This window comes from Vipera ursinii (genome assembly GCF_947247035.1).
Source record: "Vipera ursinii genome assembly, chromosome: 3".
Classification (NCBI taxonomy): Eukaryota; Metazoa; Chordata; class Lepidosauria; order Squamata; family Viperidae; genus Vipera; species Vipera ursinii.
The window spans coordinates 81,347,341-81,373,636 of record NC_139516.1 but is presented as its reverse complement, the minus strand read 5'-3'; the positions used below and the strand labels follow the sequence as shown (position 1 = coordinate 81,373,636).

Here is a 26,296-nt window from a genome sequence, read left to right as displayed (position 1 = left end):
AAAGCAGCTTTGGGACAACCAGGACCTGGATGACTGAGAATCTCCATAGACATAAGACATTCTGATCCAGGAATGGGCATAATCAGTACAATCTGGTCTTTGATGAGGATCTGTTGAGTCTAGAAGGATTCCTAGGTTGCCCTATACAAGTGTTTGGGACAGTGCTATCCAACTAGAAGCGAAGATGAAAAATCTTTGGACCCAGTGGTTCTACATTGCAGCTATGAGTGGTTATAAGCTGGATAGTGCTTATAATTAACAAAAAAAATGTTCTGTATCTATAAATGTATACAACCCCTGCTCCTTTAACAATCTTTTTAAAAAAATAGAATTGAGAAATTAAAACATAGACAACTGCTGTTTATCCATTTTCCATTATTTATTCAAATCTTAATTCTTAACAAATTTGTCAATATATGCAAGATGATATTCAAAGCCTTCCCACAGCCCAGCAGCATTACAATTACTGAACCACCATGGTGTACAGTATAAAATAAGTGCTATCTACAAATATGGTTTAAGCTTATTTATCCTACAGTCATGACGGATAAACAAGTCATTTGCTTTCAGCAGAATTTCCTTCTAATACATAAAGAATATGATGATGGAAAGCAACAGACTGGATATTAAAAAATACTTATAGGTCACTTCTGCTACTGGAGGAATGGGGCCAGACTGCACAAAAGAAATCCAGAAGGCACACTGTGGCATTCGTTAAGGCTAGAATTACCAGCCTTTCAATTCCTTACCTTTTGTAAACCATATTTTGCAACAAATATTAAAATGCTAATTTGTTTGAAGTCTTATTACATACATTTATCCCTAATATCTTGCCTATAGCTTTTTTAAAAATGTTTCATTTTAGAAGTATTGTTAATTTCCATTTTGTTAAAATAATTTCTAAAGCTTGTAGTTTTGAACATGATCGATTACAACTCCCATCATTCAGCATGTACCAATTAAGCTAAGAGTGTTGGTGATTTGTAGTCAAATACATGAGGTGAACACCAAGTCAGGAAATGCTATTTTCAAAAACTTTCTTGTCTACCACAATTTCTTTATGAATGCAAAAGGAACTCTTTTTATATTGGTTCCTGCTATTTATTTCAAAACATGATTTTGCTCTTCTCTAATTCACTGTTCTCCTAATGTGCTGGATCTCACAGTTTTTATCTTGCCAACTTGTACAGCTAATAGTAGTTGGCAGGAGATGGAAATCCAGAACATTTAGAAGGCATCATGTTGGGGAAAGGTTCATTAGAAGATAAATATCTGGATGGAGAGAATGTTCAGAGTTATTTTTGGTGAAACACAATGCGAAAAGACAGCCTTATTTCAAATGGGAACATCAGATCAATGATAACCATAGAAAATGTTCTCAAGATACAATTCATCATCTTCCAATATTAAGATCACTTTTCTTAAAACAAAAGCTTTTTTTAATGGTACATGGAATTATCATGTTGGTCCTTTTTCTACGAGATAGGGTGGGTTAAAGCGAGTATAGTATTTCCCCTCACACTTATACTAGTGGTAGGGTTCAAAAGCTATCTAAAATTGCTTCTTATAGAAGGAGACAGTTCCTTTCTCCAATTCTGGACTGACAAGCCAGACAAAAAAGGGCTCAGTGTAACAAAGTTTGAAATATCAGGAATACAGGAGAGGCATTAAAACGCCTTCCAATTTACAGATTTTGTCAGTGCCTGAGTATGCTCAATCTACACAGTAAAAGAGGGACCTTCATGAAAAGTCCAATGTATATTCCTATACTAGACAAAGGGTATATACCTAAGTTATAGGATCTGAGTATCTGGAGGGGGCCCTAGCTCTTGCTGGGTATTATTTTTTTGGTACTTTCCTGCTGAAAGATGCTTTGACCAAGGCACAAGCATTGAAGTGCTCCGTAAGGATTACTTCCTATCCCTATGTACTAGGGAGTCACTAGTATCAAGGGCGGCTGAGTTAGCTGTGCTTATTGGAGTGTGCCACCCCCATGAAGCAGACTTTTATCTTTAATCTCACAGACTAGTTTGATGTATGCCTCGATTCACTTGGAAATCAGATTAGGAAGGCTTTGCAGCTGAAATATAAATGCTGAAAGTCAACCAGGATGTTGTCTACGGTTGTAAAGTCCTGTTTTATTTAGGTAGATTTTGATGGTACATATAGCACTTCTATTTTAGAATTCCGCCTGGCTGTACTATTATGACTATTTCCAATTTCATCCCTTTCCAAATTTGGTGTTCTGAGGACAACCCATGGAAGGGTTTGAACAGGGAATGACTGAGGGCTTCTAAGTATTAGTTCTAGTAGAAGTCTCATGAAAGATACCTATAGATAACTGATGGTCTTAATAACAGCCCACCTCAAGAATTTCTTGATAACTTTGGATAGTTTTGTTATTTTATCATAGTCAGGAAGATAGTTTTACTCAATGTGTCAGCCTTCCCAGGTACATCAATGAGAAACAGACCAGATGAGCTACTTCAATAAGGCTATTTTAACAGAATCTTGCAAGCCTGAAAGTACAAATCTCCTACAGTTTTCTTTAGAGCCTGAAAACTGGGAAGGGTCCATTCTGAACCTCTTTCTCTGCCTGTTATATAGCTGTGGGCTGTACCCTCTCTTTCTGATCATTCCCTTTGCTCTGTTTCTCAAGGTGTTTCTCCTATATTACTACAACCTACTACTACTACAATGAAGATGACTGAATCCTCCTTGGCTTAGCCACTCTGATGATACCAGGCACCTTGTTTGTTCGTTGTTCATTCATTCATTCAATTTCTACAGCTGTCCATCTCAACAAACAGCTTAATGGATGGCAAGTTGACAAGATGACTAGAACTGATGGCCAGGATCTGTTAGCCCAAATGAGAGCTACCAGCCTAAGTTCTACTTTCTGGCTTCAAATAGTCTCAGGAAGAGATGAATGGAGGGAAAGGTGTGTAGTAGGTCTTTGGGCCAGGTGGCATTGAAAGTATTTGTTGCCTATGCTCCCTGGAACAAGAAATCTTACTCTTAGGACTGGTGGAGGTGAAGGTCTATTGCTACCTTCCAAAAGATTGATATGATTTGTTCCAAAGTGGTCCAGGATATTGCACAAGTACAGTTAGCATCTATACATGCATATAATAATGTTGCTATCTGGGGTAGTTTTCTCTGGAACTGCTGGCATTTTGAATGGGAGAAATATATACTGTGTTGGAATTTGACCTTTTTATGCTTTTACGTAGGGTTTCGCTTACAACTAATGGCTGAGATGTGAAAAGTTGAACTTTATATAAGTTAATTAATGTTACTAGTTTATAGCTCTTTTTTGAGTTTTTGCTGATACGTTGGTTAAAAAGATGTTATTTATTTGATTTGCCTATTAAGTTGGGCTATGGGATGAAGAGTTTTATATTTGTTAATTAAGAGGAGAGGGTTTATGAAACTGTTTATATACTTGTGATGAGGGTGGAAAGTTGGCTTTGTTAAAAGGGGGATGCTTCTTGCTTTTTCATTTTCTTGTACTTTTTTTCTTTCTTTGCTTTTTTAACTTTGTATCATCTTTTACTGTCCTTAGCAAAAATCACTGGGAGAAAAAAAACTACATGTATAATAAATTGTACCTTTAACTAAAAAAAGCTGGGGAGATGTGAGTTGCATCAAACCCATGAAATGACAACAGATGTGTGTGTTCCCTGAGTGTTCCTCTGAAAGTTCTTTGGAATGTAATTCTTCAGATGGACATAACATGAACATTGAGAAATTTTCACTTCATAAACAACTCAAATTTATGGCATCATTAGGACAAGTGTGCTGCATTTAAAGAAGCAATCAAAAATTCATAACCCCCCCCCTATACCTTTCCAGTATCTCATTCAACTCAACCACAAAACTGGGCACAGGATGAAGATAGTGGATTATTAAACTATATCATACATAAGTAAAAGATTCATTTTCTCTGAAAGCATGCAATCAAGTTACTGTATTTTTTTTTACAACGGAAGCCAAAATTTCCCCCCTCCCCCAAGTCCCCACACATAAGAGCACCACAGCCAGAACAAAGATGATGTGCCCAAACAAGACTGAAATGCATTCAAAATAACCACAGACTGAATCCCGGTTTTCTTCTGTAGACAGGAATTGCTCTTCCGTTCTCAGAAGAAACTTCAATCTAATAGAGGCTTCTGTTAAAGCAGACTTCCCCAACCTTTGCAATTCCCTGGTATACGGACTTCAACTCTCAGAACTGCATAACCAGCATAGCCATTGCTGAGAATTCTGGGAGTTGAAGTCCATTCCCTTTAAATTTGCCAAGGAGGGAAACGCTGTGTTAAAGGGGTCAGTTTTCATCAATTTTTCCTCCTGTTTTCCTTTCCTACTCAATATGATATCACAGAATTTCTCCTAGTTCTTTAAAGTAGAACTCTGTTGGGAAATATTAGTTAGGACTCGGCTTTACAGGTGTAAATAATCTTCCTACGGTTTTAATGAAAATAAAGAATGAGGTTATAGGAAAGTTCCTCGTATTAGTTTTTCAGAGGACAGTTGTGAACAAGAGAGAAATACGTAAGCTTTGTGGATTCATGTGCTTTTCATTAAATATTTTACTTTTCATACACTCTATATTCTTAAGTGCTTAAGATTACCATTACTTATAACTTGAGGGACATCTTTAAAATCCTTAGTGTGGCGGGCCAGAAAATGGGGGAGGAAAAAAAAAAATAGCCAGGTTTTTTAAAAGAAAGGAGGCCCTCTATATTGCAAATTACATATCTACTGTTGCTCAAAATTAAAGCGCTAACCTTTTTTCTTTTAATGGAAGCAGGCAATGGATTAATATAGTAAAAAAAAAGTGACATGTTGACATTTTACCACTTGCATAGTTCTCCAAGATTTGATTTTACCTTTGTATCAGGTCCAGTTGTATTCCTTTAAGTGTACATAATTAACCCCAATGTTAAAGCAGCAAAAATTATTGGGAGTCTGGATCGCATGAGCTTTGATACAATAATCTGGATATAGTTCGTAGCATCCCAATGAAATTTCATTATGCCTATGTGGGGAAAGGCTCCTATGTTTCACAAACAGAAGTGAACATTTAGTTCTGAAACAGATTTTATACTCTACAGGGGAGCTTTGACGAATAGCCTCTCCTTCCCTCTATATATACCAACAGATACGGAAAAAAAATGTATTAGCTGGTCCTTACAACAAACTATTTAAGAACTTCCATTTAAGGAAAAGAAAAAAAAAACCTTTTCTAGACCTGAATAACATTATTCAATCTCGGTGACTTAAGTTGCTGATTACACTAACCACTTAATTTTCTGCACATTAATTTCAGGTTTGGATGAAATGCATGCAGATACTTGCCAGGTCTGTATTTCTGCTTAGGATTTTAATGTTGATTTATTATTAGGAAACTGAAGTCAATGGGCAGACCTGTATTTCTCTTCTTTCATGTATATTCTTCTTTGAACCATGATTTTGTCCACATGCACGTGTTTCTCAAACTCAAACTTTGTCCAAGCATATCTGTATATGCTCTGATACTCGAAGGGGAAGTGTTTTTAACAAGCATTCTTCTACAATTAGACAACTCCGTTTCAGAGAATTACATTCCTCTAGCTCAGCAGGAAGTAACTCCAGATAGTTTCCTTTGAGCTCCAGTTGAACAAGGTTGGAAAGCTCACCAACTCGAGAGGACAAATACATTAGGCTGTTATGTCCCAGAAGAAGGTACTGTAGTTTTTTGCACTGGAATAATTCGTCAGGAAGTTCTTCAATCTAAAAGAAACAAGTAATAAAAAGATGTTTTCAATTTGTTAACCAGTCCTTAAAATACACCATGCAAACATAGTATAAGGAATGCCCTCAAACTATAACAGTATTCACACTTTCCTTCCTCTTTCAAAGGTATATTTAAGTTATATTAATCAAATATATATTTTTAAAGAAATTCCACAATAGTAAACATTACATGTAATTGTTAATTCACTAGCATCCCAGGATAATGTTTCAAGATCCAACATATTGGATCCTGTTAATTCACTCTTTAAAGCCTATTACCAAACAAAGACTTGCAATGAACAACTCAGTAGTCACATCTCTAAAATATGAGCAAGTATCACTACTCATATGGCCTTCCCCAGGGAATACTAACTGAAGGCAGGAGGAGGTAATCTGATTTTACAAAATGGCTTCTGCAAGGGCAGGAGGAGGAAAAAAAGAAAAAGAAAATGCATAGATACTGGCTACTAAGATTTGAGATTAAATTGGAACACTTCCTTAAAAAAAAGCTCTTCATGAAAGAATTTCTTGTAAGTACCAGAGAGCTGAGATTTCATTCCTGACTCACTAAAAATAGATAAAAAGTTACTTCCCAATCTAATTAGTGGAAATGAGTTTCCCTTACTAAAACAAGACAGAGCAGCACATTTTTTAAAAAACGTTTTTTTTCCTTTCTGCACCTGTACGTCATCTCTTCCAATGAATAACAGTAAGATTTAGAAATGCTGTCCTTTATATTTTCAAAACAAGCACAGAATTTTGTGTGACTTGAGATGCACCATCACTAACACGATTTGTCTATGACTGTAGGCTTTGGATCAGTAGTTCAGACCATGGAACCTTCATGTGATATGAAGACACAGCATTCTACAACAGAATCCTTTGATAAAACACAGAGAACACCATTAGTTCTTCAACTACCAGTCCTACTTCTGGTAGATAGTTTGTTTGCTGCCTTCAAGTCAATCTTGACTCCTGGGAACTGCCTAGACAAGTCCCTACAGTTTTCTTGTAGTGGACTGGCCATTGTCTTCTTAATAGGGCAGAGAGAGGGACTGGCCAAGGTCAACAAGCTGGCTTCACGCCCAAGGTGAGACTAGACCTCATGGTCTCCCAGTATTTAGGCTGGGGGCTTGACTGCTACATCAAACTGGTCACTAGGCAGACCAAACAATGAACTCCACACAAAGACTAGAGCAGACATGTCAAACACAAGGCCCGGGGGCCAGATCCGGCCCGCGAAGTGGTTTCATGTGGCCCGTGAAGCCATCCTGGAAACAGTGAGGGAACGGCCCCCACTGCCTTGGCCCTGGCCCAGAGACCCTCAGATCTGTCCCACTCCTGCCCAAGCCCACATAGGCACCCTTGATGCGAACGATGTACAGCTGGCCACACCCACCCAGTAGGCCATACACACTTTAGCCACGCCCACCCAGTAGGCCATGCCCACCCATGCCACACCCACCAGCCCCCTGAGGGCAACCGCAATGCTGATGCGGCACTCAATGAAATTGAGTTTGACACCCCTGGACTAGAGCTACACTTTACTGAACTATGCTACAATAAGATAATGTTGCAAAGCAGATTGTGCTGTCCTTCCTTCTTATATTTCAATGAATCAGAGGAATGTTTGCCTGAGCCATTTCCAAATAGTATTGTGTTTCCCATGACCTAAAGAATGTTTTAGCCATCTTTACCTAAGTAACAATTCTTGCATATGTCTGTCAAGGTCATTTCTCTTTCTCTACATCCATAAGCACACTTTTAAATCAGAAATCTCACCAACTATGAAGGATGGGACCATGTGACATTTCTTCATACAATCCTATTTACATCAAGGCAAGCTGATGTAAGCTCCTCCATATATTGCTGAATCTCAGCTATCGGCAGTTCTAGCCAACATGGCCCAACTATGAAGGAGGCTAGAAATGATCTTTTAGCAATGTTTGAATCACCACACCACTTCTTGTTTACAGGGATCTTATTGTGTGTTCTATGATCCTTAAGTAAACATATAAATAAAAGAATGTCAATAAAACTGAATGGAGATATCAGCTGCATTTTGCTTGCCATTAACATAGATCAGAGTTCAGTCAAAGATGGATACAGTATAAATGAGAAGAAACAATGAGGAGGATCTGGAAAAATACTTGCCACATTCACTTAAAGAAAATATTAGCTTCTACTTACATGATTCTTTGTCACATCAAAGTACTGCAAATTTGTTAAATACTGGATTTCATCAGGAATGGAGGTTAGCTTATTGTAACTCAGATCCAGATGATGTAGCTTTTTGCAAAGAAACAGTTGCGGTGGGATTTTTTTAATGTTATTGTGATTTAAATAGAGTTGTTCCAAGTTTGCTAAGGTACCAATCTGCACAGGGATGTAAGATATTTTGTTGTACCACAACTTCAGGCAAGAAAGATTTTCCAGGTGCTGAAAGCTAATAATTTCTTCTACTGTTCGGAGATTGTTTTCTTTCAAATCTATTTCACGCAAATAGTTTAGGCTGAAAATAGAATGAGGAATGCGCTCCAAATCACAGCTGATCAGTTCTAAGATTCTCAGGTTTAAGAGTTTCTTCAAGTTGGTCAACACTAACAGTTTTCTCCCCTCATTGTCAATAGATAATTTCTGCAGTGAAGGCAATTGGTCTGTAACCACCTGAGGAATGCGGGAAAGGCTGTTCTTTAAATGAATTGCTTTCAGATTTACAAGGTCTTGAAAACCCTCATTAGAGAAGCCATTCTGGGGTTCTGGCACATAACATCCAGTCAAATACAGTTCCTGTAAATTTTTAAGATAGAATACCCAGCGTGGAATCTTTCCCGTATCAACAGATTTTAGACGCAGAATCTTTAGATTATCTTCGAGGAAGTGCAGTGCTGGATATTCTACCGTTAATGATGAATGATAAATGTTTAGTTCTCTAAGATTGGATAACTGGTTTAGAGACGGTGGAAGTTTAACCTCAGGAATAAGCTCTAGAGTTAGAACTTCTATCTCGGTGAGTTCAAAGACATCATCTGGAAGACCACTAAGCATAAAAAGATGAAGTTCCATTTTGTCTTGAGGATTTCGTACCAGCTTGCTCTTCAGTCTCTCTAAAGACCATTCATTATTGAGACTAATTTGCTTCAGCTTATTTTCACTCACCTCAGAGAGAAATATTGAGAACCGCTTTGAATAGAGAGGATCGTACTGGTCTGCTAGGTGAAGAATAAAGGCAAAGTCATTTTTTACATCAGGGATATCACTGTAATTACTCTGCTCCCTCAGCTCCTCAAAAGAATATTGTTTAAGTGAACTTCTCAGCATCCATAACAAACTGTAAGTGCATGTCAGGCCATATAAAATCACCAAGACAACATAAAATGAAGCAAGCACTTTAAAAATTTCAGCCAGGGAATAAACACATTGGTATCGCTTGTAGCCAGTGAAGGTTTGAATATCAACTGTACAATCAATTTCTAGGTTAATAAAGGTTAAATAATATGGAACATAAATCATTATTAAAATGAACACAGCGACCTTGATCACAATCTGTTTTAGATACACTCTATAGATGACATCTTTCTGCTCAACATGTACCCTGAATCGTTTCACTTTCTCAAATATTGATTTTGCTTGTTCCCCTTCTCTTCGGTCGAGAACATTTGAAGTGCTCTCTCTTCCAGCAGTTTCTAGTCCGGTCTGTGAGTAGGACATTGATTGCCTCTTGCTCTCCAGCTCTGCCATGTTGCTTGGGGAGGGAAGAAATGTTTTAGATTTGGAGCATGGCAGAGTCCTCACAGATTGCTCAGCAACTGTTTCTGATAGGGCACGTGTGGTCCAAGGGGAATCGAAACATTTGTGAAGTATGGCTACAAAATGCTCTAGCCTTGAACTTGTGCTGGGATAGTAAAGCCAAAAATTACTGCAAGCGGCAAAAATGAAAGTGTGGAGAAGCACTAAGTATGGGAAAAATTTGGCAAACCAATGAAGTTCTCTCTCGTAACACACAGCATCAATGTAAGAATACTGCTGCCTATGAAGATAATTCTGGATTTGAAGAGGATGAACTTCTGGTGTTGCAGAGGTGAAGGATTCATTGACGTTGCTTTCAATCAAATGCCAAGGCACTGCACAATGATTGTCAAATTCAAGCTTGCAAGGAAGACAACATAACAATCTAGTCTGAGTGAGTTGAAGAGCTCCAGCAAGGACAGAAACAAGCAGCATTATCATGGTAAGATAGTAGCAGAAAACATCCCACCATGGTTTCAGGATGTGAAATGATGCCTGGACATCTGCTAAGCATCTGAGTTCAGTTAATGTAATCATGATTTGCTTATGACACAGTAGCAACTGGAAAAGAAAAAATAAAGGAAAATGCTTAGCTAAATTAACTGGATAGAAAGTAAAGTTCTATTACGCTAAACAAAATAGTAGCATCAACATTTTAAACATATTACAAGTCTTTAAATATTATTTCATAATCTACATGGAGAAATGCAATTTATATTTAATTGCAATTTTGTCGTAAATGAAACATTTCTATGAATTTGTCAATTTTTTTGTCCGAAAAGATAAATCCTACCTGCTACTGCAAGCATTAATTCAATTGTGGTACAACTTAGTATTCTACATTTCCCCCCACCACCCTTTGATTCAATTATGTCTGATTCTTGGAGACTGCCTGGACAAATCTGCATTTTCTTGGAAAAAATTTTTTAGAAGTGATTTGCCCTTGCCTCATTGCTAAACTGAAAGAGAGCATCTCAAAGTTACCCAGCTGGTTTTATGCCGAAGGCAGGACTAGAATTCAGTCTCTGGGCTTCTAACATGATGCTTTAACCACTACATTAAATTGGCTCTTTTTCTGAGATATTAATATTCTTTTCAACTACACTCATTTTGCACGAAGAAAGAAAGAGGGCTTTTGCTGTCCTATTTACAATTAAGTTACTTATTCTTCAGCAATGGAAGGATAAACCTATGCCTCAGTTACTTGGTGGTCTACAGAGCCAACGTTAGTAGCAACATACGAACAAGATACATGTATTTCTTTTTGGTTTTTAGCTTTTTAATGTAATTATGTACTTTTATTTTTTTTTCTCAATTAAACTAATAAAATCAATTTATTGTGCAGTACTGTAAAAATAAATTTACAATTTAATCTATTTAATCAAATTTTCTTGGGGTTTTGTTTGTTTGACATACATATTCCCAGGAATTTCTCCTTTTTAATTTCAGGTTTTTTTTAATGGTACATAATATTTCTATCCCCTTCATGGATTACTGCCTTGTCGTGGCGAAGGGGCTTGCGTAATTCAATGAAGCCATGAGCTATGCCGTGCAGGGCCACCCAAGACAGACAGGTCATAGCTGAGAGTTCTGACAAAACGTGATCCACTGGAGAAGGAAATGGCAAACCACTCCAGTATCTTTGCCATGAAAACCCTATGGACAGTACCAAAAGGCAAAACGATATGATGCTGGAAGATGAGCCCCTCAGGTCGGAAGGCGTCCAATATGCTACTGGGGAAGAGCAGAGGGCTAGTACTAGTAGCGCCAGAAAGAATGAAGCGACTGGGCCAAAGCCGAAAGGACGCTCAGCTGTGGATGTGTCTGGTGGTGAAAGGAAAGTCCGATGCTGTAAAGATTTTTTCTCCATAGGAACCTGGAATGTAAGATCCATGAATCAAGGAAAGCTGGACGTGGTCAAACAAGAGATGACAAGACTAAACATCGACATCTTAGGTATCAGCGAACTAAAATGGACAGGAATGGGTGAATTTAATTCAGATGACCATCAGGTATACTACTGCGGGCAAGAATCCCTCAGAAGAAATGGAGTAGCCTTCATAGTCAATAAAAGAGTAGGAAAATCAATACTGGGATACAATCCTCAAAATGACAGAATGATCTCAGTTCGAATCCAAGGGAAACCATTCAATATCACAGTAGTCCAAGTCTATGCCCCAACCACCAGTGCTGAAGAGGATGAAATTGACCAGTTCTATGAAGCCCTACAGCACCTTATAGAAGTAACACCAAAAAATGATGTCCTTATCATCATGGGGGATTGGAATGCTAAAGTAGGAAGCCAAAAGATAGCTGGAATAACAGGCAAGTTTGGCCTTGGAGTACAAAATGAAGCAGGGCACAGGCTGATAGAATTTTGTCAAGAGAATACGATGGTCATAGCAAACACTCTTTTCCAACAACCCAAGAGACGGCTCTACACATGGACATCACCAGACGGTCAACACAGAAATCAGATTGACTATATGCTCTGCAGCCAAAGATGGAGAAGCTCTATACAGTCGGTAAAAACAAGACCAGGAGCTGACTGTGGCTCAGACCATGAGCTTCTCCTTGCAAAGTTTAGGCTTAAACTGAAGAAAGTAGGGAAAAGCACTAGACCACTCAGGTATGAATTAAATCATATCCCTGTTGAATATACAGTAGAGGTGACAAATAGATTTAAGGAATTAGATCTGATAGACAGAGTGCCTGAAGAACTATGGACAGAGGTTCGCGACATTGTACAACAGGTAGCAACCAAAACCATCCCAAAGAAAAAGAAATGCAAGAAAGCAAAATGGCTGTCTGAGGAAGCTTTGCAAATAGCTGAGGAAAGGAGGAAAGCGAAAGGCAAGGGAGAAAAACATAGATATGCCCAATTGAATGCAGAATTCCAGAGAATAGCTAGAAGAGATAAGAATGCCTTCTTAAATGAACAGTGCAAAGAAATAGAAGAAAACAATAGAATAGGGAGGACCAGAGATCTTTTCAAGAAAATTGGAGAGATGAAGGGAACATTCCATGCAAAAATGGGCATGATAAAGGACCAAAATGGCAGGGACCTAACAGAGGCAGAAGAGATTAAGAAGAGGTGGCAAAATTACACAGAAGAACTATACAAGAATGAGCTTAATGTCCCAGATAATCACAATGAGGTGGTCACTGACCTCGAGCCAGACATCCTAGAATGTGAAGTGAAGTGGGCCTTAGAAAAGCTGAGCAACAACAAAGCTAGTGGAGGTGACAGTATTCCAGCTGAGCTATTCAAAATCTTAAAAGACAGTGCAGTAAAAGTGCTACACTCAATTTGCCAGCAAATTTGGAAAACTCAGCAGTGGCCACAGGATTGGAAAAGATCAGTTTACATTCCAATTCCAAAGAAAGGCAGTGCCAAAGAATGTTCAAACTATCGCACCATTGCACTCATTTCTCATGCTAGTAAAGTCATGCTTAAAATCCTACAAGCTAGACTTCAGCAGTATGTGGATCGTGAACTACCAGAAGTACAGGCAGGATTTCGAAGAGGCAGAGGAACTAGAGATCAAATTGCTAACATACGCTGGATCATGGAGAAAGCTAGGGAGTTCCAGAAAAACATCTACTTCTGCTTCATTGACTATGCTAAAGCCTTTGATTGTGTGGATCATAACAAACTGTGGCAAGTTCTTAAAGAGATGGGAGTACCAGACCATCTTATTTGTCTCTTGAGAAACTTATATGCGGGTCAAGAAGCAACAGTGAGAACTGGACACGGAACCACTGATTGGTTCAAAATTGGGAAAGGAGTCCGGCAAGGCTGTATACTGTCGCCCTGCCTATTTAACTTATATGCAGAGCACATCATGAGAAAGGCAGGGCTAGATGAATCAAAAGTTGGAATTAAGATTGCTGGAAGAAATATCAACAACCTAAGATACGCAGATGATACCACTCTAATGGCAGAAAGTGAAGAAGAACTAAAGAGCCTGTTGTTGCGGGTGAAGAAGGAGAGTGCAAAACTTGGGTTGAAACTTAATATTAAGAAAACCAAGATCATGGCATCTGGCCCTCTCAATTCCTGGCAAATAGATGGGGAAGAAATGGAGGTAGTGACAGATTTTGTTTTCCTGGGCTCCAAGATCACTGCAGATGGGGACTGTAGCCAAGAAATTAAAAGACGCTTGCTCCTGGGAAGGAAAGCCATGGCAAATCTAGACAGCACACTAAAAAGCAGAGACATCACCCTGTCAACAAAAGTGCGTATAGTCAAGGCTATGGTCTTCCCAGTTGCAATGTATGGCAGTGAAAGTTGGACCATAAGAAAGGCTGAGCGCCAAAGAATTGAGGCCTTTGAACTATGGTGCTGGAGAAGACTCCTGCGAGTCCCTTGGACTGCAAGGCGATCAAACCGGTCAGTCCTAGAGGAGATCAATCCTGACTGCTCTTTAGAAGGCCAGATCCTGAAGCTAAAACTCAAATACTTTGGCCACCTAATGAGAAGGAAGTACTCACTGGAGAAGAGCCTAATGCTGGGAAAGATCGAGGGCAATAGAAGAAGGGGACGACAGAGAATGAGATGGCTGGATGGAGTCACTGAAGCAGTAGGCGTGAGCTTAAATGGACTCCAGATGATGGTAGAGGACAGGAAGGCCTGGAGGAATGTTGTCCATAGGGTCGCGATGAGTCGGACACGACTTCGCAGCTAACAACAACAACAACAAATATTTCTATGGTTAACTGCCAAATCAGATTATACAAAGTATAATTTGTTTATACTATTTACATTACTTTAATCAAGGAGCAAGCAAAATAACATTGTGTTCACAGTGCATTATTCCTGCATTGAATTATTTGCTTTAAATTACACATTAAATGAAATGATAGGTCTCTTACTTTGAGCAGCCCTGCCTGCTCTGTTTAAAGGGAACATCTCTTAAATAACTTGAAGTTGCTAAGATACAAATCTGCATACCGGCACAGAAGCAGTTTCTTGAGACTGTTGTCCATTTCCTTGAAAACATTTCACTGCTAAGCGTGAGGATTTTCACTGAATTTGTTATTCATGAATGTCACAAAAACTATCTTGTTGGTATAGATATCTGTGATTATAATGACTTCTGAACCTGCTAGATAATAACAAATAAAGACTCCTGATATAAATGTGCAATATGTATGTTAGAAATATTAATTTGTACTTACTTTCCTGATTGAATGGGATAAAACATAGAAGTACCATTTTCAATCAGGCGGTCTGCATCTTTTAAAACTCCTTAGGCACGCCATCTTCACAACTGTCTTCATCCTGAATATCAACAGACAACAGACAAGGATTTAAAACTGACATTGCCTATATTACAAAACATATAACCACATTCAGTGTTGTATCAGAATTTTGGTGATACCGTGTTGCAAAGAGAATCTTTGTTTCTAGGATTATATTAATAATTAGCTACATAATATATGGATTTATTATTGAACAAAACTATCCGTTTCAAAATTTAAAAATATTTTTTATAAGTTTGCTCAATCAATTCATAAAATGCAGACAAGGGATAAAACTACAAACAGAAAATACATGTAGTATAAAAAAAGTCCAGTTAAATCAAATTTAGAAAATCAGAAAGATTTTCATCCAAAATTCATGAAATGTCAAACCTCTACTTAACATCTCATCCCGGTTAGCACGCCATTATGGTAATAACACTTACATCAAATTATATTCAGATGTAAGCATTAGGAGAGTGTTAGTGTGCAAGTTACTTATCACATGAAGAAATAACAAGAAAATGTCATATGGCGTAATTAACTACTTACTTTTGGTATGATTTGTTATACTACTCAGTCAGAAACACTATTCCTGACGTAAGTTGCAAGTAAAGAATTAGCAACATGTTCCATAAAGCTGGTATAAAGCTAGGTAAATAGCCCTCCATTTTCAGAAGGGTTTCACCCTTCATAGATATTTCTAAAGGTCCCTTAAATCATTTTGAAGTTCTATGCTGACTAGTGCAGTAGTTTCAAGTTAACTTGGCATCTCATAATCTTAGCCCTCCATCCAGATAGAGCCAGAAATTTTGTTTGATAGAGATCCCTCCATTGTTTAAAAGATAGGTCTCTCATTGTGATTTATGGGGAAACAATACTGCTAACATTCCAAAGGAAGCATTTCTTAGACAATTAGATCCATATTAGCTCTACTCTGGTCAGTGTGATAAGCTGGCCTGTTGCTAAAAGTACATTTTAAATTAGTCTGCAACATTAGAGAATGCATGGTAAAATATAAGTACATTATATATAATTGGAAGGTAAAATGAGTGATTCAGCTCTCTGTCTGTCTGTCTATCTATCTTAAAACTTATGGTTGAAAGAAGCCATGGAGAGTTATAGGTACCACAAAAATATATTATATTTGATTTTCTAGTAGGGTCTCTGAAGGCTAGCAAAGGAAAAGTCCTAGTCAGCAGAGAGATGCTCTTTGAAGAGTATGGATATACAGAAAGAGGTGCTTTCCCCCCTATAGGTAAAGGTAAAGGTCCCCCCACACATGCATGCTAGTCGTTTCCGACTCTAGGGGCCAGTGCTCATCTCCGTTTCAAAGCAGAAGAGCCAGCTCTTGTCCGAGGACGTCTCTGTGGTCATGTGGCCGGCATGAGTAGACGCCAAAGGCACACGGAACGCTGTTACCTTCCCACCGTAGTGGTCCCTATTTTTCTACTTGCATTTTTACGTGCTTTAGAACTTCTAGGTTGGCAGAAGCTGGGACGAGTAACAGGCGCTCACTCGGGATTCAATCCACCAAACTGCCGACCTTCTGATCGACAAGCTCAGTGTCCTAACCCACCTATAGTGCCATGCAATTTCTAACTAGGTTATTTTTTACATTCTACATTAGGATTTAAGGATACACTATGATAAAGGGGTATGGCTATAGAAGGCTTATTGTCTATAGTTCCCCCCTGATTTCACATTCCATGATTGAACTGTCAGGCTCTGTGAAAGGAAGTTAGGTGAATAGCATCTTTTGAAATGCTGCATCTAAACTGAAAAAAAAATCCTGAGAGAATGTAATTATTAATCTCTTGCTTATCAGAAACACACAGAGGAAAACTCTACATGCCGGTGTCACAAATTTATCTCGACAAAAATGCTATTCTTCATTTTTTCTTACTATGTGGTTGTAGAATGTAGCTCTTCCCAGAAAATAATTTTCCTTTCTCCCTAAACACATTCAATTACTTTCATAACAGCACAAAGGCTATAACTAAAGGTTAAAATCCTTTTGGTAGGTACACTTATTAGTTTTGAGTAAAAGGAGTTCAATATGCGTTAAATGGGGAGAGGCAAGCACAATTCGCTTGTGATTTTAATTCCTGGGTTTAGAACACCAAAACTGCTTTGGTATGTCAAACCCTGTCAAGCTGCAATGAAAAAAGTGACCTGCCTGGATATTCCAGTGAAGGCAATGAGTCTGAACTTCAAAATGAATTTAGATTGGACTGTCCACATGTGACCATGATCCCAATGAAATCCAAATATTAAAAAATGATTTCACTTGACAAGGAACGTGTCCTTAGAAGGGAAACTACTGAAAAAAGGATTGAAAGTATAGCTGAAACAAGCTAGACTAGATTACATTACAGTAAATGGCTTGTTTGGGAAGACAAATGAAGTGAAGAGTACATTACAGATAGTCCTCAACTTACAACCGTACATTTACTGATCATTCAAAGTTATAAAGGCACTGGAAAAAGTAACCTACATAGCCAGTCCTCACACTTACAACCGTTGCAACGTCTACAGGGGAAGCCAGGCATGTTTAAGGACTGAGCGATTTGCTTAACAAACATGGGAAAAGAATGGTGGTAAAAATCAAGTGTGAGTCACTCAACAACTGCCTTGCTTAACAATGAAAATTCTGGTCACAACTGTAAGTCAAAGAAGCCATTTGTCTTCTTTGAACAGTTTCTCTTTTATGGCAGACACAAGTTCAGAAAGTTCAGAACAGAAATTGGACGAAAAAGTATCTAAACCCTCATTTGCCACAAACAAAGGACACGGTCCAATTGACCGAGTCCAGATATTGCTTCAATATCGGCCTTAAAAGAAACAAAATGAAATTATAACGAAAGAAAAGATGTTCCTGAACACTTTGGTTGAAGAAATGCTAACCCATCAATTTTGTTTAGTTCTAAAGGTTATAAAAGAGAATAGACACGTTTCATTCAATTTAATGTGTAATACAATTAATAGATCAGAACTCTTCCAAACAGCTTTTTAGCTTATAAAAACATAAAAGCACTTCAAAGTTCTCTAATTCAATTGTGATTATGTTCTAAAATTGGACCATGGAACATCTAAAAATAATTTCAATAATTATCTCCTCATTTTGTTGATCTTTAGGTTGTAATTTTATTTGCATTTATGTAAGTCTCAGTTAATTCAAGCTATAAGTATATAAAAAGTTACATTAATATCAAGTCTCCTTTTGGTATCAGGGTCAACATGTTTCGGGATTAATCCACAAAAACTGGAACCACACAGTTGCCATTATAGAATGCAGGCCAGCTTTTTAAACAATATCTTAAAAATATATTATTCACTTAGGTGTTTTAATACTGCCATATTTAGAAAAAATAATTTCAATATATGCTGTAGAACAATAATTGTAAACGATATAAATTCAATTTTTATCCAAATTACGTTCACTAAAATAATGTATTTTCTTTAGTATAAAAATTAGGCAATGTTCAGTTATTTCCTACTTCTCATGTACTATCTGCATAATGTATAGTTCTATAAATTGTATGAATAAATAAAGAAATAAGAAATAGACTGCCCAAAGCTATGAAAACTCTTCTAGAAATCCCTATCTAGCCCCTTCATGGATGAGTTTCCTCAATTAGAAAGAAGCTGTTGATCTATTCCAGGTGTCTTCAAACTTGGTCCTTTTATGACTTGTGGACTTCAACTCTCAGAATTTCTCAGCCAACGTGCCTGGCTGAGGAATTCTGGGAGTTGAAGTCCACAAGTCATAAAAGGGCCAAGTTTGAAGACCCTTGGATCTATTCTATTCTGTTTTGTCCTGTCTTATTATTGAAGAAATGGTAGACTAGAATCATTAAAGAAAGGATGCAAAAGGAGGGACAAAATGAAATGTGAATGACAAAAATTAAAATATTTTTAAAATTATTTTAAATACTTAAAATTGAATTGTTGAATTATCCCGCAGCAAGTTGGCCACGGTGAGTTGGACGCACCAAGTTGTCCTATTACACTTTGAGGAGGGAAGTCCAGACTTATGGGTCACCATCATAGCCAGGAGAGATGGAATTCCAACATGTTTGCTTCTTTCTCACAGGGCTGTTTAGCTAGAATGCCATTTCTCCTATGTTGCAGAATACCAACTTGACTGACTCTATATGATTCCATTACTAAGTTTGTTTTTCAGTTGGTCTTTTATTATGTATTGTTTTATATTTTATTTAAATTATTATTAGTTTTATTTTTTATGTTCGGAAGACACTCTGAATACTAAATGTGGAAAGACACGACACCATGGTTAAGAAGTAGCATGTATTTCAAAGATACAAATGAAAAATTAGTTAAGCCTTTATGTTGCCACTTTGAGTAGTACCCATATGGTTAAATAAAACAGAAACATTAATTTCTGATACCCCTTCCTGTGTCTGTAAAAACAAAGCATAGAAATATGTGCATTTCAGGACCTGAAAAGTTATCATTAGGCTGCTATTTTATAATGTAGTAAGGAGCTAAGACACAAGAGAAACAACTGACTATATAATCAGCGAGCAAGATAAATCAGAAATACAGCCACCAAGATTAGATTTGTTCTTTGTTTACACAGTAATGGAAGTCTTAAATTTCCAGAACAATGCCAAGACAATTTAATAGAAAGCAGGCCTTCATGTGCACTGAAAATCCTCTTTTATGTTATTTTCCATTCCCAAAGATTTATCTTTAGTAATATTCACACTAATTTCGCTAATAGGTACCAGTTACTGGAGCCAATAGGCTACTATTTACAAACTGCGGTATATAAAGGGCAAAAAATATCTCTACATCTATTTTTATATGACATTTATTTATTTATTTATTGATGGGATTTATATCCCGCCCTATCTCCCGAAGGACTCAGGGCGGCTAACAACAAAACATATAATAAGTACAGAAATTAAGATAAAAATAAAATTAAAATCATCTGTGCAATAAATTAAAATTAAAAACTAAAAATAAATTAAAAATTGTAAATATAATTAATTAAAATGCCTGTCAGTCCAGGTCAGCCTGGTGGAAAAGGAGTGTTTTGAGGCCGCGGCGAAAGGATTGGAGATTTTGGGCCATCCGAAGCTCAGGGGGGAGCTGATTCCATAGGGCTGGCGCTCCCACAGAGAAGGCCCTCCCCCTGGGGGTCGCCAGCCGACATTGCCTAGCTGACAGTACCCTGAGGAGGCCTTCTCGGTGTGAGTGTACTGGGAGATGGGAATACCTATTTATCTACACAGTCGCATACATATGAATTCCAAATTGCTTCATAGGTAAAGGTAAAGGTTCCCCCGCACATGTGTGCTAGTCGTTTCCGACTCTAGGGGCCGGTGCTCATCTCCGTTTCAAAGCCGAAGAGCCAGCGCTTGTCCGAGGACGCCTCCGTGGTCATGTGGCCGGCATGACTAGACGCCAAAGGCGCACGGAACGCTGTTACATAATTGTATTTATATAACAGGACACTGTGAGCCTATGATAACAAGTTTTAAATAAAAACTGGGACAGCCTATCACAGTAACAAATAATTTTTCTGTTTTGTCTATGGTAGATAATGAGATAACAACAGATTCTGACACAAGCTTGCCTAAGATTCACAAATTTGAAAAACCAGAATATAGGTTAGGCAGCAAAAAGGTGGTGAACATGATCACTTGTCAGTCATCGAAAACAGATTTTGTAAGATGGCTATCCTAACAATTCAAGAGGAAGCCTTGCATAAAGTGTATTTGTAATCTTAACTTTCAGAAAACAAAGTACACTAATAGAGATGACATTTAAGTTCTTCAAGAACTGTTCACTGCATACAAGATTAGAAGAGTATGTGATGACAAGCCTCTGAATGCAATTGCAGAATGTGTCAACTGCTGAGTTTTACCGTTTGAACATGAACAAAATGTGGTGTCAAAACCTGGTAACTTTTATAGATCAAAATATGTAAATGCAAACAGTACATATTTTTAGTCTAATATTTGGCTTGCCAGTTTTTACGAAATTTGCTGTAAACAAGTTAAAAAGAAATGAATGTAAAGCTTGTTACAATTTATTTAATATTTTATATGCCCTTTAGAAGGGACGCGGTGGCTCAGTGGGTTAGGACGCTGAACTTGTCAATCGGAAGGCCGGCAGTTTGGCGGGTCGAATCCCGAGTGCCGTGTAGCAGAGTGAGCGCCTGTTACTCGTCCCAGCTTCTGCCCACCTAGCAGTTCGAAAGCACGTAAAAATGCAAGTAGAAAAATAGGGACCACTACGGTGGGAAGGTAACAGCGTTCCGTGCGCCTTTGGCATCTAGTCATGCCGGCCACATGACCACGGAGACGTCCTCGGACAAGCGCTGGCTCTTCGGCTATGAAACGGAGATGAGCACCGGCCCCTAGAGTCGGAAACGACTAGCACACATGTGCGGGGGAACCTTTACCTTTACCTTTATATGCCTTTTAGTGGGGAATTCAATAGGATAAGGACTAATAATTAGCCTATATTGAGCCATGGCAGCGCAGTGGTCAGAATGCAGAACTGCAGGCTAATTCTGCTGATAGCCGGCTGCCAGCAGTTCAAGTCTCACCGGCTCAAAGTTGATTCAGCCTTCCATCCTTCCAAAGTTGGTAAAAAGAGGACCCAGGTGGTTGAGGGCAATGTGCTGACTCTGTAAACTGCTTAGACAGGTCTGTAAAGCACCATGAAGTGGTATATAAGTCTAAGTGCTAGTGCTATTGCTACATACTTTTTCACACTTGTCCATCAACACATTTTAGTAATAAAAACCATAATGTTTGGCTGAAATTCTTACATCATTATTATTATTATTATTATTATTATTATTATTATTATTATTATTATTATTTATTATTATTTATTGAATTTTTATACCGCCCTTCTCCCGAAGGACTCAGGGCGGTGAACAGGGCATATAAATAGAAATACAAAAGTTAAAAAAAGATTAAATAATTGCCCAATTAAAACAATCAAAATGTAAAACCCATTAAAACCCTAAGGTACTGAAAAACTTGTAATACTTGTACTTGTACTGAAAAACTTGAAATACTAATTATTTGCATAGAAATGTATTGATGAATTAGTGAATGCTATACAGTATTGCAAAATTTTATTAAATCAAGGAAACATATTCATATAAGAACCACAGCCTAGACCAGTTGTGTTCAACCTGCAGCCAGTGGATAGCTAGCAATGAAGCCCTTCAAGGTTATGGTAAAAATATTTAAAAAATAAAGGAAGTTTATTATTTGTGTGTGTGTGTGTGTGTGTGTATGTGTGTGTGTGTGTGTGTGTGTACACACACACAAACACACGTGGCCCAACAGAATTTCACTCTTCATTTAATGCAGGTTGGACACCCATGGTCTAGACCAGGGATAGGCAACCTTGGCTCTTTTATGACTTATGGACTTCAATACCCAGAATTCCTGAACCAGCCATGCTGACTCAGGAATTCTGGGAGTTGAAGTCCACAAGTCATAAAAGAGCCAAGGTTCCCCACCCCTGGTCTAGACAATGACCTAACAAATGAAACCTGAATCCAAAGGAGGAATGGGAATGGAGAAAGGATCTCGGAAGGCACTTTCCCTAGTTCTCTTGCAAGATTCTGTTACTGTAATCTTACAATAATGGAAGTATTAATACTCCTGATTTTAGTTGCCTGTTTAGGCTACCTTGAAGGGCTGACATATTCCTTTTAACTCCCTATGCTCTTTCAATAATTTTTTTATAGTGCTGTTTTATAGAGGTTGCAGCATTTTCCTCATTACTTTATTTGAGTTAATGCATTATTTCCCCTCAAATTCCATTTTTGCTTGATTAGCCAGAGTATTTCCTCCTTCCCTTGTTTTTATTAAATTTTGCTTTCCACGTTAAAAAAAAAAAATCCGTCTCACAATTTTTTTTGACACTGATTTAACCACCATGCTGGTGTTGTCTTATACATATTCATTCCACATTCTTTCTATGATAAATAGATGCATTGTTTTATAAAATTATTCTTTCATAACTGTTTAAAGGACTCCCAATGTTTTCCTGATGAGGATTTTGATCTTAGCTATCTCCTTAGGTGAAACTCTTATATTTCATTTTGAACGTTAATACAAATGCTCGAAAACAGTTATTATTACAGTCTGTATTCCTAAAACTCCCTCTCAAGTATTCATCAAGGCAAAGGATTTGTTCCTGGAAGGGATGAGCAAAGTATGGCAGGAACAGCAGGCTAACCAATTATGAAGCCAATTACCTGTCTAAAACAGGCAGGCACCCTTGTTGGGCAGCAGTATTACAGGAAGACATTGCAGAAAGATGATCACTTTGGTGACAACAGCAAAAGCGTCATCTGAACTTCGGCGGGAGAAGGCAATTATAACCACCTCCTATATTCTACCATGAAAACCAGACAATGTAAAGTGATTTATGGTATGATACTGGATGATGGACCCTTTGGGTTGGATGGCACTTAACATTCTGAGGAGGAAGAGGTATGGATACTTGAAGCACTAATAGTATTTATGACGTGACTAAATTAAAACCTTTGGGATGTCTAATCGTTGATATTGTCACGTGGTGTGCTATCCCACTCACCCATACAAACACGTAACTTTGGTTTGGTGGGTTTACTAATATTCTACACAACTCCCTTCACCAAAAACCCAGAACTGTCCCAATTAAGTCCAGCCACAAGCAGACCAGTGCTAGCCCACAGAGCAATGGACAATGAGCCCACAAGGCACTTGAAAGTTTCCCAACCAAAATAAACCCGCCAGGCAAAATTAAACCCACAATACAAGAGGGTTCACGAGGCAAGAAAAGTTCAGAGTTCACAAGGCACGATCCCAAGTCAAGGAACTGTTGTAAGTTAAGGACTACCTGTATATGGTCTAGGAAGCAGAAATGAAGCAGGATGATTTTATCAGTTTCTGTCTGTTCAATGAGTTTTTCTTGAGGACCACCCGGAGGCTTCAGCTGGTGCAGAATGCGGCCGCGCGAGTTGTGATGGGAGTCTCCCCATACTCTCATGTGACACCTCTTCTCCACGAGCTGCATTGGCTCCCAGTTGCCCTCCGGGTGAGATTCAAGGTGCTGGTGATGACCTATAAAGCCCTAAATGGCATGGGTCCGGATTATTTAAGGGAACACCTGCTGCCGGCGTCAACTTCCCTTCGTCCTGTGCGCTCCCACAGAGAGGGCCTCCTCAGGGTGCTGTCGGTCAGAGAGTGCCGGCTGGTGGCCCCCAGGGGGAAAGCATTCAGGCCTGCCCTTTGGAATCAGCTGCCTGTAGAGCTCCGGATGGCTCCCGACCTTCGGTCTTTTCGCCGTGACCTGAGAACCTGGCTATTTGAACAGGCCGGCCTGGACTAAGGGTTTGGGGTTTACTTTTAACTTAATTTATTGGTTAGGGCTAATTAATTTAATTTATTTTTAACTTTTGTATTTTATATTTTAATTGCCCTGTACACCGCCCTGAGTCCTTCGGGAGAAGGGCGGTATATAAACCTAATAATAAATAAATAAATAAATAAATAAATTACCACAGGTAATCCTCGACATACAACCGTTCATTTAGTGACCGTTCAAAGTTACAACGGCACTGAAAAATGTGACCTGTGACCGTTTTTTACACTTACGACCGTTGCAGCATGCCCACAGTTACGTGATCAAAACTCAAATGCTTGTCAACTGGTTCCTATTTATGACGGTTGTGGTGTCCGGGGGGGGTGTTACATAATCCCCTTTTGCGACCCTCTGACAAGCGAAGTCAATGGGGAAGCCAGCTTCACTTAACAACTGGGTTACTAACTTCACAAATGCAATGATTCACTTAACAACCGAAAAGTCATAAAATGAGGCAAAACTCACTTTAACAAATATTTCACTTAATAACATAAATTTGGGGCTCAATGACGGTCATAATTTGAGGACTGCCTGTACTAAGTCTTCAAACATAACGAACACCTATATACATTGACATAACCAGATGGAGTGCAGAATCAAATACACTACTTCTAGGAGGAGATGGAAAACCTCAGTAATAATGGCAAAGGTATGCCCAGCAGCTGGCTTTGCCACAGTTTCTACATATGATCTTGAGCGCATATCTACCATTTTCAAGGAGAACCTCAGAAACGAGTCTGAAGTCCTGAGCCCATTGATCAGGAACCAGGGAAATGAAATCAAAGGGGTTGTCCAAGATGAATGTGAAAAAAAGACTGCTAACAACCAAGAAAGGGAAGAAAGCAAATTGGATTACAGAACAGATGGCGGAAATTGCAAAGAGAGTCCAAAGCCAAGGGAAAAAAAGTTGTCAGGAAGAAACTTAACAAAATGCAGAATGTTAGAAGAGATAAAAAACAGTATTACAATAACATCTATAAAGGCATTGAAGATGGAAATAGAGATAGAGAAGCAAGGAAGTCTTGCAAAAGATCTCTGAAGGATGCCTTAATCTGAAACAGTAGACTAAAAGACAAGTAGTAATCAATTCCAAAAAATCAAACAAAAATGGAATACTGAAATTCTGTACAATAAGAGCTATCCTGTACAATAAGAGCTATCCGTATTGAAGAGAAGATATCCCCTATTTACAATATTTCTACAATGAGAAACTGAAATTAGATCAACAATCTGCTAATTACACAAATGAACTGAATAAATTCAAAAATATGGTAAACAAGACAAAAATAAACAAAATTCTAATCAAACTATGCCAGAAAATCTTGGGAATGACATAGTGGCCAACAGATTGGAAGAGGTCAACCTACATACCAATAACAAAGAAAGGAAACTTAAAACAGAATGTGCAATCTAACATACCATATTCTAAATTTCACATGCTGGCAAAATAATGATCAAGATCATCCAATGCATTTTAGAGTCCTACAGAGAAATGGACATGCAGATGTTCAAGCTGGCTTTAGAGAAGGCCAAAGAACATGAAGTATTATGGCTGATGCGTGCTTTATATTTGAGGAAGCAAGTGAATGTTTTTAAAAATTCCGCATGTATTTCACTGATTATAGAAAAGACTTCAATTGTGTCAAGATGTGAATGTCCTTAGGAGAAGTGGAACCCCAGAACATCTCATTGTCCTCATGTAGAATTTACAGACATGATAGGAAGCTGCAGTTCAGATGATACATTGTAAAACAGACTGGTTCCAGAGGAGCAAAGGAGTGAGATAAGGCTATGCAGTCTCCCCTTATCTATTCTGAATATATGTTAAGGGAAGTTGGATTGGAAGAAGATGAGTTTGGTTTAAAATTTCAAGAATATACCTCAAGAATCTACTCTGCTAGTTGAAAATACGAATGATCCAGAAGTTCTGCTAAGAAAGGTGCTTCATTTACTAGAACACAGTGAAAAAAATGGAGTTAAGATTAAACATAAAGAATACCAAAGTAGTAATAACCACAAACAAAATTGATAGTGAAATATTAAAGTGGTGGATAGCTTCCACCTGTTTAAGATG

General features: G+C 38.2%; 1 protein-coding gene across 3 annotated transcripts in view; it reads right to left on the bottom strand.

Annotated features, from left to right (window-relative positions):
• Positions 1-366: 366 nt before the first annotated feature.
• The window catches only part of LRRC8B (leucine rich repeat containing 8 VRAC subunit B), a 42,263-nt gene continuing 16,333 nt past the window's right edge, over positions 367-26,296 (bottom strand). For 2 of the 3 annotated variants that reach the window (XM_083359047.1, XM_083359049.1), the window contains 3 exons: positions 14,749-14,851; positions 7,969-10,128; positions 367-5,775 (listed from right to left, as the gene is read on the bottom strand). In XM_083359047.1, the coding sequence (XP_083215173.1) occupies positions 5,503-5,775; positions 7,969-10,104 (2,409 nt within the window). In that variant the 5' untranslated portion in view covers positions 10,105-10,128; positions 14,749-14,851 and the 3' untranslated portion in view covers positions 367-5,502. Of the gene's footprint in view, positions 5,776-7,968; positions 10,129-14,748; positions 14,852-23,697; positions 23,932-26,296 lie in introns of all 3 variants that reach the window. The other variant, XM_083359048.1, reaches the window with a different exon arrangement.